Source organism: Bison bison, unplaced genomic scaffold (assembly GCF_000754665.1).
Source record: "Bison bison bison isolate TAMUID 2011002044 unplaced genomic scaffold, Bison_UMD1.0 scf7180017862275, whole genome shotgun sequence".
NCBI classification, from domain to species: domain Eukaryota; kingdom Metazoa; phylum Chordata; class Mammalia; order Artiodactyla; family Bovidae; genus Bison; species Bison bison.
Genome location: NW_011492847.1, coordinates 482,934 through 495,809, shown reverse-complemented (window position 1 = coordinate 495,809; position 12,876 = coordinate 482,934). Strand labels below are relative to the sequence as shown.

At 41.4% G+C, this 12,876-nt stretch overlaps 1 protein-coding gene across 3 annotated transcripts in view; it reads left to right on the top strand.

The window, feature by feature from the left end:
* NNT (nicotinamide nucleotide transhydrogenase) overlaps window positions 1–12,876 on the top strand; it is a 98,731-nt gene that overhangs the window by 30,804 nt on the left and 55,051 nt on the right. For all 3 annotated transcript variants that reach the window (XM_010832786.1, XM_010832784.1, XM_010832785.1), the window contains exon 7: window positions 2,059–2,246. In XM_010832786.1, the coding sequence (XP_010831088.1) occupies window positions 2,059–2,246 (188 nt within the window). The remainder of the gene's footprint in view (window positions 1–2,058; window positions 2,247–12,876) is intronic.

The window sequence follows — 12,876 nt, the reverse complement described above, 5'->3', positions numbered from 1 at the left end:
TCCAACACACATTGTAAAGCAATTATACTCCAATAAAAAAGATACATGAAAAAAAATGTTCATTTCAGAACACACTTTTTTGTTGTTGTTTAATCACTAAGTCATGTTAGACTCTATTGCAGTCCTGTGGACTGTAGCCTGCCAGGCTCCTTCTGTCCATGGAATTTTCCAGGTAAGAATACTGGAGTGGCTTGCCCTTGCCTCCTCCAGGGGATCTTCTTGAACCAGGGATTGAACCCTCGTTTCCTGCTTGGCAGGTGGATTCTTTACCACTGAGCCACCTGGGAAGCCCTGTCACTTTCTTAAAGTGTAAGACAGTGGATTATTGGGACTTCTCTGTGGTCCAGTGGTTAAGACTCCACACTTCCACTGCAGGAGGCTTGGGTTTGATCCATATTGTGGAATTAAGATCCTGCGTGCTGCTCGGCCAAAAATAATTCAAAAGATAATGTATTATATCTGAAGTGAAAATCCGGGGGAAGGACTCCCTTTTCACACTAGAGGCAGCAGCTCATCACTCATCAGGGCTATCCAGGACCAGGATCTTTCTGTCTCTCTCTGCTGTCCTCAGTTCTGGCTGAGGTATGAACGTCCTTGTTCAAGCTGGCAGAAATGGAGAGAAGCTCATGTTCATCCATGCCTTACTTTTCCTGCCCTGCCTTCTACATCCTACCTGACCGTGGCGGTTATCATGGGGCTGAAGGGCTTAGACCACTACTGTTTCCCAAATTTCCCTGATGATAAGAATGACCTGCAGCTCTTGCTAAAAATAGAGATTCTGGTCCCTCTGCTGGAGATTGTAATTTCAGTGGTTCTGGAGAGGAGCTTGGCAATTTGAATTTTTTTTTTACTTTAATTTTTTAACTTTACAATATTGTATTGGTTTTGCCATATATCAAAATGAATCCGCCATAGGTATACATATGTTCCCCATCCTGAACCCTCCTCCCTCCTCCCTCCCCTGAATTTTTAACAAGTACTTGGAGTGATTGTTGTCATTAGGGAGATTGGGATTCACTGTAGTGGACTGGATGTGGTGAGTTAAACACACTAGAGCTGAGAGCTTTATTGGCTTTGGTTTTCCAGCTAGTACATAGAACTTAGCTAGTGTTTATTTATTTTTAACCTGAATGCATTTTTACATAAGTTAATTGTGTTGGTTCTTCACATTTATGCCATTTTTACATAAGTTAATTGTGTTGGTTCTTCTTACTATTTATGCCATTTATAGATTGCTTTTCTCAAACACAATTTAGTGCGGACTAGGGGCAAAAATCGCTTTGTAACAATATTTCTAAGTAAAAGAGTCTTTTATGTGGTTAAGTCCCCATAGTTGGAATGTTTACAAAGGATTTGACTGATGTCAAATCTGAGTGTTGGTCAGATCTCACTTCATCATTGACAATGGGACCTCTGTCAGGAAACAAAACTGATGACTGGAGTTGGCAGTAGTGAAATTTCTTTTGTGACTTAGCTAAGTGATTTAGTTAATTAAGTTAGTAGAATTTCCTATAATTTTTTTTTTTTTTTTCCGGGAGAAAATATCATAAAAGTGTTACCTGTCTTTAGAAAAAAATGGAAACAGTCTGGTCAGAGATCTCAAAAAAAGGAGTGTCCACTTTTGAATTTATAGTTTTCTTAACAATGTGTATACAAATGATCTTTTTTTCTTAACATTTTATTTTGTATTGGAGTATAGTCTGTTAACAATGTGTTAGTATCAGGTGGACAGCAAAGGGACTCAGCCATAGGTATACATGTATCCATTCTCCTGAAACTCCCCTCCCATCCAGGCTGCCACATAACATTGAGCAGAGTTCCCTGTGTTATACAGTAGGACCTTGTTGGTTATCCATTGTAAATATAGCAGTGTGTACATGTCCATCCCAAACTCCCCAACTACCCCTTCCCCCCGTCCTTCCCCCCTGGCAACCATAAATTTGTTCTCCTGAGTCTGTGAGTCTCTTTCTGTTTTGTAAATAAGTTCTGTAAATGATGATCTTAATTTCTGTATTAAGGACCTGAAATAACTGCTGCTTCCCCTTCAATAATCACCAGGGCCGCAGCTTTGGAGCAGTTTAAGTCTTTGGGTGCTGAGCCCTTGGAGGTGGATTTGAAGGAATCTGGTGAGGGACAAGGAGGATACGCAAAGGAGATGTCCAAAGAGTTCATTGAGGCCGAAATGAAGCTCTTTGCTCAACAGTGTAAGGAGGTGGACATCCTTATCAGCACAGCTCTTATTCCAGGTGTGTCATTACATTAGGGGTTATTGCTAAAGCGCCTTTATGAACGGTATTTTAAAATGAGAGTGAGTTTAACGTCAGGATTCAAGTAAAGATAGATTTACTTCTAGAAAAAAAGAAAGCACATGAAAGGCAGAAAAGACAAAATCACTGTGGCCTCTGGAGAAAAATGGTCATTCATGATGTGATATATTTTCTTCAGTTTCTTTTCCTGTATATTTTTATCTGTGTTTACAGATTATGTACAATATTAGATTTATAAGTAGTTTCCTCTGTTTATACCCTTGAAAAATTGGTTTTTAATTTACTTCTGTTCTCTTTGTTAAGATACTACATTCTTCTTATAGGAAATCCAAACAGTACTAAAAAATGTGAAGGAAAAAAGTGTACATTGAAAGTTCCACTAGAGATGACCATTATTAATATCTTGATGATTGTTTTTCTATACATGAGAGATAAAGAGAGGGGGCTTTGTGTGTATGTATTTATGGAATTTCCAGTATATATTTTTTTACTAAAGGATATGATACTTTGTCATGTTCTAGTTACTTTGAAGTGTTTGGTCTTTGCACCCAAATCATGAGCTCCTTGATAGAAGGAATCACTTAAGTCCTTTACAGTATCTTCTTCTAAAGAATATTTTTCAGTCAATAGATGATGGATATCCAAGCAGCCAGCATTTATCAATAGTAAATAGTACACAGTAGCTTGATCTAGCAAGATTTGGGCGTGAAGAGGCTCCCTCTTTTTTATTGCTACTTCCTCTCCTGTCCTTTCCTTCTGTTATTGAATAATGAATACCAAGTTGACTCTTATTTTTTTCCCTTTCCAAAAGAAAGTGGGCCAGATAATGAGAGCTTACAGGTTCAGATTACTTGCGTTTGAACCTATGAAGGAGCTTCGCTTTCTCTAGGGGACTGTGGAGGATCAGGAGAAGCTGCTTTGTCACGGGGTTATGGGAAGTGGGAAGTTCTCTTCTGGCACTCACGCCCCTGCCCCTGCCAAATCTGGCTAATATACACCTAACAGCAGGAGATTGATTGGCATCATATCTATGAGCTTGTGGGGGAAATTGTGCCTCCCAGGCTCTCCGTTGTGTCCTCTTTGCCCACATGGTACCTGACAGGTGAGCTGCTCTCTCCAGGTACTTCCATCCCCCTGGAGCTGGCCAGATGAAGCAGATAGCGGGAAGGTGATCTGGGCTCAGCCCCTAGAGGAATCTGTGTGTGGAAATGAGACTGGGGTTGGTTACTGGAGACAGGTGCAGACCAGACAGGACAGGAGCTGCTATTTGTGAAATCTGCTGGCAGCAGAGGACTCATGGACAAGCCACGGCAGGAGAGCACCTCAGGGTCATCCTTTCCTGTTGTGGCAGTGGCTGCTGGCTCACCTCTTACACAGTTGGTTTTGAAGGAGGTGAGGTAGCCTTTGCTGTAGCCACCATGTGACCGTTGAAAGGTTAGCAGGCTACTGGCCAGAGGAGTTAGGACCTGAGTAGATATAGCAAGTGGCCAGTAGAGGGTGCTAAAGCATTTACTCATGTAGTAAAATGGGGAGGCTTTGAAGCTGGTAGTTTTAGTGAAGCCATATTCTTTATAAAGAACTGAGGATAATTTGGGCATAGTGTATAGAATTATCATTATTATTTTTAAAAATTTTTGTTGGAGTATGGTTGCTTTACAATGTTATGTTAGTTTCTACTGCACAGCATAGAATTATTATTGATTGTAAAGCTTTAAGTAATAGAACTCAAGACTTCTTGTATAAAAAACATTTGGACTTTCTGGGCCTACCCCACAAAGGGTTTTTTTTTTTAACCTAAAAAAGGGGCATATGATGAGTTGACTTGACTTTAACCTCTCATTTTTTAAAAAAAATAAATATCAATAGTTAATAGTAAGTATACTTTAGCAACAGGTCAAATTATATGATAGTGGAATATAATATATACTATACTATGCAAAAAGAAGTTGAGGAAGTTTTATGAATCTGTTTTGCTGAGCCTTTCCTGTTTTCAGTCTTTTCTGAAGCAACCGGCTCAGAGCACTTTAAACCTGTACAATGTCCTTGACCAGTGCCATTGACATGAGCTTGCACTCATAAGGCTGATCTTAAAGGACTTTTCTGTTACTTTTTTTAGTAAACCCTCCAAAAGACAAAAGCTAATTCAAATATTATAAGGAAGATGGTCTTTTAAAGATCTTTCACATCCCTAGGGGACTGAAACTTGAAAGTACGAGCATTAAAAAAAAAAAAAAAAGATTGAATTATATAAAGGTCCACGTGCTCTTCGAAAAATAATGCCCTTGGCATTATACCCTTATTGACGTTTGTCCCAAGCCTTTGCATGTGTGTGTCTTGCTCTTGAAAGACTGCTGGAGCATAAGTTGTTCTAAAGTTTTCCTTGAGTGGATCCAAAGGGGATTAAGTCAAATGTCAGAAGTTCCCCAAGTAGCAATTCCTTAGACAGAGATCCTTGCGGCTGTGCTGAAGACCTGGCCAGGATAAGAACATTAAGAGAGGAGCATGGGCAGTTAGCTTGCTTCAGGCAGCAATCATGCTGAGTGGGTAAATTTTCATTCCTCCTAGGCACACATTAGTCAGTGGGCTTGGACACACAATTACATTGTACTTAGGAGGATCGTAGGTAGAATGAGATGTTTCTATAGCTAGCTGCTTATTATGCTGCCTGCTATCTTTTATTTTTTTAGTTTATTTTTAATTGAAGGATAATTGCTTTACAATATAGGTTTCATTTCTGGCACACATCAACATGAATTAGCCACAGGTACACATACGTCCCCTCCCTCTTGAATCTCCCTCCCACCCCCAACTCTTTCCCACCCCTCTAGGTTGTTAGAGAGCCTTGATTTGAGTTCCCTGATTCACACTGCAAATTTTCATTGGCTGTTTAACATACGGTAGTGTATGTGCTTCCACGCTACTTTCTCCATTCGTCTCACCCTCTCCTTCCTCCCCTCCACCCATGTCCATAGTCTGTTCTCTGTGTCTGCATCTCCACTACTGCCCTATGAATAGATTATCAGTACCATCTTTCTAGATTCCATGCTGTGTTGTGCTTAGTTGCACAGTCATGTCCGACTCTTTGTGATCCCATAGACTGACTCTATCCTGCCAGGCTCCTCTGTCCATGAGGATTCTCCAGGCAAGAATATTGGAGTGGGTTGTGATGCCCTCCTCTAGGGGATCTTCGCAACCCAGGGATGGAACCCAGGTCTCCTGCATTGCAGGTGGATTCTTTGCCATCTGAGCCACCAGGGAAGCCCAAGAACACTGGAGTGGGTAGCCTATCTCTTCTCTAGGAGAACTTCCTGACTCAGGAATCAACCTCGGTCTCCTGCATTGCAGGCAGATTCTTTACCAGCTGAGCTTCCAGGGAAGCCCCTAGGTTCCATACATATGTGTTAATATACGATATTTATTTTTCTGTTTCTGACTTCACTTTGAAGTTCATCCACCTCATTAGAACTGACTCAAATGCATTCCTTTTTATGGCTAAGTAGTATTCCATTGTATTTATGTACCACAGCTGCTTTATCTATTCATCTGTCAATGGGCATCTGGTTTATGCTGTCTGGATCCTCTAGATCCTCTCAGTTGAGTTGTGCGATGGATAAGGGCTAGCATTTAACTTAATGGCAGGTAACTTCAAGAGAGGGCCTAGTGGAGAGTGTCAGTTTGTGGTTCTGTACCCACCAGGGAGCGCTCCCAACCTTCTTGTGACCTTTAGGGTCATCATTAAAAAGTACCTAGAGAGACTCTTCATAGACTTGGAATATTTAATCAGGGAGAAACTGAATCAGATTGAAAATCTGATTGGTAAGTTAGGACTTACAGGGGCCAGGTGAGGAGGAATTGCAGTGGTTTAGCACTGACTGTTTAAGCAGATTTTGCCTAAATTCCTGAGACACTTAGGAGTGCCATGGGGCACACAGTAAATCCACCCTGATGGAAATAGCCTTTTCCATTTAGGACCTTTCCTGATGGCCACCTGCTTACAAAGCATGAGCGTTGTGGGGTCACTTTACATTCCTGTTCTCCCTTTCCCCACCTCAGGTCCTGCCCTCATGTTGTAATGGCACTGGAAAGCCTGGAATTTTGTTTAATACGGACAGTATCTTGGACTGCTCGTGTTCCCAGCATTGTTAGATAAAGGCATCTAAAGTCATTAGGATTGGAGCACATCCCCTCCCTCCCCACCCCCATCCTTACCTGTGCTCTGAATTTTGTACCCCTTGGTAAAGTGTTTGTTGCCTTTCCGTTTCTAGTCCCGGTTTAGCTTTGGGGCCTCATGTTAAACTAATTTCATGCTCCCTGGGCCTGATTTCAGTCCTGCTGGCTGCTGTGATCTGTACCAAGGCTGAGGATGTTCAGGCTTTAAACATATTGTTCCTTCTCTTGAGAATGCTGTCCCTGCCCTTCTCTGCCTTTTGAAGTCCTACTGAGCTCAGTAGTTACTCCCAGGGACGGAGGAGCCTGGTGGGCTGCCGTCTATGGGGTTGCACAGAGTCGGACACGACTGATGCGACTTAGCAGCAGCAGCAGCAGCAGTTACTCTGTAGTTTCTGCTGTCTCCTACTTTGGAGTAAACACTCTTTTTTTCCCCCCTGCATTTGTAGCATTTGCCTGTGGCTCGAATGCCAGCAGTGCTCAGCTCACTGCCCTGTCATTGTCCCATCTCCCTGTGCCTCCAGAGTGCCTGGCTTATCTCTGCCATGGATGGTGCTTACCACGGAGCCTTGTATGCAACAGTAGCTCAGCAGATGTTCCTGAGCTAATGTGGGTTCCTTCTTTTTTCTCAGTTGGTACAATCCCTTTCATTTTACCAATGCTATCCAAGGAAAGATAGAATACTCTTGGGTAGGAATACTGCAGAGGCTAGTCTTAAACTAAGAAAGGAAGCTAGTTTTCTTAAATTTTCGAAACTAGGACTCTTGCCATATTTGCAATTTGAGGCGATTAGCTAGGCCTCTCAGAAGAAAGACTTAGGAAGTAGTTGGATGGTCTGTTCAGGAGTTAGAAGTATCCTGTCAGCCAGCAGGGAGGCTATTCATTGGTTGATCATAAATTATAATGGGTTAAGCCATATATGCTTGGACCTTTTTAAGGCACAATGAAGATTAGGGTAACAGTACTTTTTATTTTTGGGCTTCCCCAGGGGCTCAGTGGTAAAGAATCCGCCTGCAAAGGACCTTTGTGGTAGTTTTGCATGACTCTGGGGAATTGGGAGGGGATGTTCTCCCTTGATATGCAAGGGCCTTGCACATACAAGAGCAAACCTGAGGGCTCTCACAGTCTCCTGAAAAATCAACACTGGTTCTCCATCAGATCTCCATCTGTCTCTTGGATTCCATCTTTCATATTGAGTAGAAATATAGTACAAAAGAGTAACTTTCCACAGTAATTTTCAAATCTGTTCTTTTAGGCAGGAGAATAATTGATTCAGCAATATACGTATCTTCATTTATGAAATTCCACAAAGATATTATTGTTTTGATAACTACTCAAGGTTATTCTCTAAAGTAAAGCTTTATTTTTCAGATTTATTCTTTTCATTCTGTAAGCATTGTGGTCCAATATGACAGAACTGTACAGATCAGTGATTTCCAACTTTTTTTGAAGAATGGTTTAACTTTCTTTTATTGACTAATCTGACTCATATACCAGCCTCCCCTCCAATAAATGCATTGTGTTATTGTATGGAATTTTGTAATATTACTTGTATGAAGTTTCATTTGTTTTGAGAATTTTGAAGGACAGAGAGAAATATTTAAATGTTGCAACATCAAGGGGTTGGTTACCACAGGCTGTCTACACATCTCTTTGTAACTTTCAGCAGAGCAGGACAACTTGTCATCAAGAAGAAGATGCCAGAGTTGTGAGGTTTTGCATCATGTCTCAGTCTTGACTGTTTAGAGTATGTTTGAGTGCATTTAGTGAGAGACTGGGCCAAGTTAACAGATATCCGTTAGGAAGATTTATGGCATGGAATCTTCTGGTTTGGTCTGTTGTTTCTCCCAAAGTGTGTTGCAAGATTGGGGAGCATTGTGCTCCCCTCCCTGGCAGTCCTTGAGATGAAAAGAATAGGGAGACTGATGCTGCTCTGGTGAGGATGACCCAATAGAGTTACAGCTACAACCAGCACCTTCCACCATGTACATTTCTGTTCTCCCTTCTTTCCTGTGTCTCAGTAAGAGTTAGGGTGGTCTAGCTGCCTAACAAATTCACCCCAGAGCTCAGACATTATAGACATTTATTTCCTGCTCAGTTAACAGGAATAAGGTGGTTGACACATTGGAGGGCAGCTCTCCTTGCAGTCTTCTGGGATTCAAGTATGACAGTATCACCATAATGGTGATGAGGCTCTGAAAGTCACTCAGGATACTGTCTCTGTTCCACTGACTAGTAGCAAAAGGCCATGGAGGAGTGTGCATGGGATGCCAGGAAGTGGCACATACCACCTCTGCTTACATTTCTCTTGCTAAAGACCTAGTCACGTGGTCAGACCTAACTGTGACGGAAGCTGGAAATTGTAGTCTAACAGTGCCCTCAGAAATAAGAGAACATTGTGGTAGTTTGCTAAGGCTGCCATAACAAAATCTCACAGACTTGGGGGGTGGGGGGTGGTGGTGGTGTTGCTTAAATGATAGAAATTTATTTTCTTACTGTCTGGAGCCTAGAAGTCCAAGATCAAGGTGTCGGCAGGTTTGGTTTCTTCTGAGGCTTCTTTCCTAGGCTTGCAGAGAGCCTCTTCTGCTGTGTCTTGGTGTCTTTTTTTTCGTGTGTGTGTCCTCATGGTCTCTTGTTTTAAGGATACCAGTCATACTGGACTGGAGCCCACCCTGATGGCCTCATTTAATGTAATCATCTATTTAGAGGTTCTACCTCCAAATATAGTCATATTCCAAGTTACTGTGGGTTAGGGCTTCAACATATGAATTTTTCTGGGGACACAATTCAGCCCATAGCAAATGTGGATTTTGGTGAGGAGCTAAAAGCTGCTTTCCTCTTCCCCTATACTGTGTGTGTGCTCAGTCACTTCAGTTGTGTCTGACTCTTTGCGACCCTATGGACCATAGCCCACCAGACTCCTCTGCCCATGGAATTTTCTAGGCAAGAGTACTGAAGTGGGGTGGCATTTCCTTCTCCAGGGGATCTTCCTGACCCAGGGATTGAACCTGCGTCTCTTGCATTGCAGGCGAATTCTTTACCACTGAGCCACTGGGGACATCACTTATAACTGCTTATGTTTAATCCATTCATTGGCGATCAGATCATGGATTTAGAACCAGACAGAGTAGATTCAAATTCTAGTTCCACTACTTAACAGCTGATGTGTCTCTCTTAACTTCAGATTCCTCATCTCTGAAAAGGAGGTAAACATTTTCATCTTACAGAGCTGTTTTGAGGATTTGTTAAGGGAAAAAGCCCAGCGTAGGGCCTGGCACGTAGAGTATTAGCATAATCTCCTTTCTTCCGTTGGTGATGCCTGTCTTGCAGATGGTACCCAGACTGAACAGCTCGTTAAATTTTGCAGTAGAAAGTCTGGACATTCTTGAGCATTTCGTGGTATGTCAGAAATAGTCTCTGAAATCTTCAAGCTTATGGACATAACTCATGAAGTTACAAAACCGTTGCCATTAGATGGCAATCTAGCATGGATTTCACTGTGGAAAACCGTGACTTGCTTTTCATCTGACTTTTCTGAAGATATCTGTTTCATTAAGGCTTTTTTGTCAATCTCATTCTAAGTTTTCTGACATGGAAAAGAAAATAAACAGTATTATTTCTATTAAAAAATAACTTCCTAATTGTTTTATAAATTAGTGTATAATAAATATTCATTAATCTTTTTAGGGGTTTTGGTAGCTGAGGTACACCTAGATGGGCTTCCCAGGTGGTGTTCGTGGTAAAGAATCTGCCTGCCAGTGCAGAAGACACCCATCCCTGGGTGGGCAGGATCTCCTGGAGAAGGGAATGGCAACCCACTCCAGTACTCTTGCCTGGAGAATTCCATGGACAGAGGAGCCAGGCAGGCTACAGTTCATGGGATTGTAAAGTTAGACACAACTGTGTGACTGACTATTGCTTAATGTAATGCATATTTACATATGTATTATATAATATACGTTTCCTTTTTATGTTACCATTTAAGTTTGGTAGGTTGTTTTCCTTTTTTTTAGAATTCCCATAGATTGTGATTCCATGGTAAAGCCTTGACTAATTTTTATCTATACAGAATTTTACAGCTATAACAGGTAAATTATTAAGGTAATCCTGGAAAAATTTTTATAAATGTATTCTCTAGTTATTGGGTAAAGGCTTGTTTTTAGGTTTCTTCTTTAAATCTTTAGGGATTTCTCTAATCTGCTAAAACATGCTGTTACCCTTTTTGCTAAGTATTACATTTAGAAATATCTTGAGGCATCCAATTTGTAAAAGTCAAATTTTTGCCAGCCTGACTTTCTTTCTGGTTCCTTATACAAATAATTAATTAGGCAGAGAAAATTTTTGTCTAGTTCCAAGAATAGCATTCACATGTAACGTACTCTACTTGACTATTTAAGCTTAGGTCAAGATCATTCCGTACTCCCCGGTGGCTCAGATGGTAAAGACTCTGCCTGCAATGTGGGAGACCCTGATGGGTCAGGAAGATCCCCTGGAGGAGGGCATGGCAACCCACTCCGGTGTTCTTGCCTGGAGAATCCCATGGTAGAGGAGCCTGGAGGGCTATAGTCCATGGGGTTGCAAAGAGTTGGACATGACTGAGCGACCAGCACTTTCACTCTCAGAATCTCTTTCTGTTCACAAACACAGCTATCTGTAGCCTCTCCAGTGATAACAGAGCTGGAGGGGGTTGGATCTGTGTGTTGCTCTGTCTACCACACTTGGCAGAATCAGAGACTCATTAGATCAGTGGATCAAAATGTTTAGCAGTTTTTTGCCACATCCGATCTGTTACATAACCAATGATCTCTTTTTTCCTTATGTATACATATATTTGTATAAAAAGCCTTTTGTCCTGATCTGTAACATTTTTACATTTTAAGACTCAATATCTGAACCCCATCTGTGATTTTGAAATTCCAAAAGAGCCTTTGGTGTGTATAAGTTAGAATGCCTTTGGCTGCCAGAAGCAGACATTCCAGCACAATCTGCCTTAAACCAGAAAGGAGATTTGTTGGATCTTGTAACTGAAAAAACTGGGCTTCCTTTGTGGCTCAGCTGGTAAAGAATCTGCTTGCAATGTGGGAGATCTCAGTTCGATTCCTGGGTTGGGAAGATCCCCTGGAGAAGGGAAAGGCTACACACTCCAGTATTCTGGCCTGGAGAATGCCACTGACGATAGCCCACGGGGTCACAAAGAGTCAGACATGACTGACTTTCAGTTGTCACTTGTAATGGAAGAAAGTCCAGTTATGACTGGAGAGGTATGCTCTGGGAAACCCTGCTGGGCTCCTTCGTCCTCTCAGCTCGGCCCTCTCTGGTTGGTTTCATCCTCAGGGATGAAAGGCAGGGGTAGAGGGGTAGAGGCAGAAGTAGCTTCAGGCCTCGGTGTGCACAGCACATTACACCACCAGAGGACAAGGCAGGCCGAGTCTGATGACTCCCTCTTGAAGAGCAAGGAAACTTCTTTTTCAGAAGCCCTTAGCACACTTTCCCTCATTCTTACTTACTTTGATTGGGTAATGTCTTCACTTTTAAAAAAATTTATTTTTACTTATTTATCTGGGTCTTAGTTGGAGCATGTTGGATCTAGTTTCCTGACCAGGGATTGAACCTGTGCCCCCTGCATTGGTAGCTCAGAGTCTTAGCCACCAAAGAAGTCCCAACATCACTACTTTTGAACCAATCAGTGTAGGCTGGGCCCCTCAACTTACGCCTGGATTTCTGAACAGGTCATCAATAAGTTATCCTTGGGCCAGCCAGGCCTGCCTTTGGAGTAGTTTCAGGTCATTTCTCCTTAAAGCTCATGGACTATGTCGAGAAAATGAAAGTCAGAGTAGTGACAAGAGGATGCTGTATAAACACCAGTGCTCAATGTAAAATTGTGTTCTTGAATAATATTCCTTAATGCATAAATACTACAGTTCAGAGCATCTTTACATGCCCTGTTTTGCATGTAGTCAATATAGGAGTGTATTATATTAAAATTATCCTTGTGTTTATAGTACTTGTTCACAAGAAATCTATTTTGGTTTGGATAAATATATTTAATAAGTTATATTATTAATTTCTTTGTTACTATGTTAAATATACTATGTTCTTGTTAAAGCAGAAAGTTTTTCTTGAGCCTGCTTAATTTGATGCCTTAGAGGCCAGGAAGTTAGGAATTTCCCCATCTGATTAAATGCCATTGAATAATTCCAGTAAGTAATGCTAAATGTTCTTTGGAATTATTATAAAACTTTGTGGTAAACCTTTTTCATCTTGGTGTCTTGTTGTTCTTAATATTTTTAGTGGTTTCCTCTGAATTTTCCTCTTTTTTTCTTTGGTGTCATTAAAGTTGTCTGTGAGGGCTTGATTCTTTTTCTGCTAAGGCAGAATCTGAAAATTCATTATTTCAGATGACCGTGTTAGACCTGATTTACTCAGACAGGTGTAAATAACA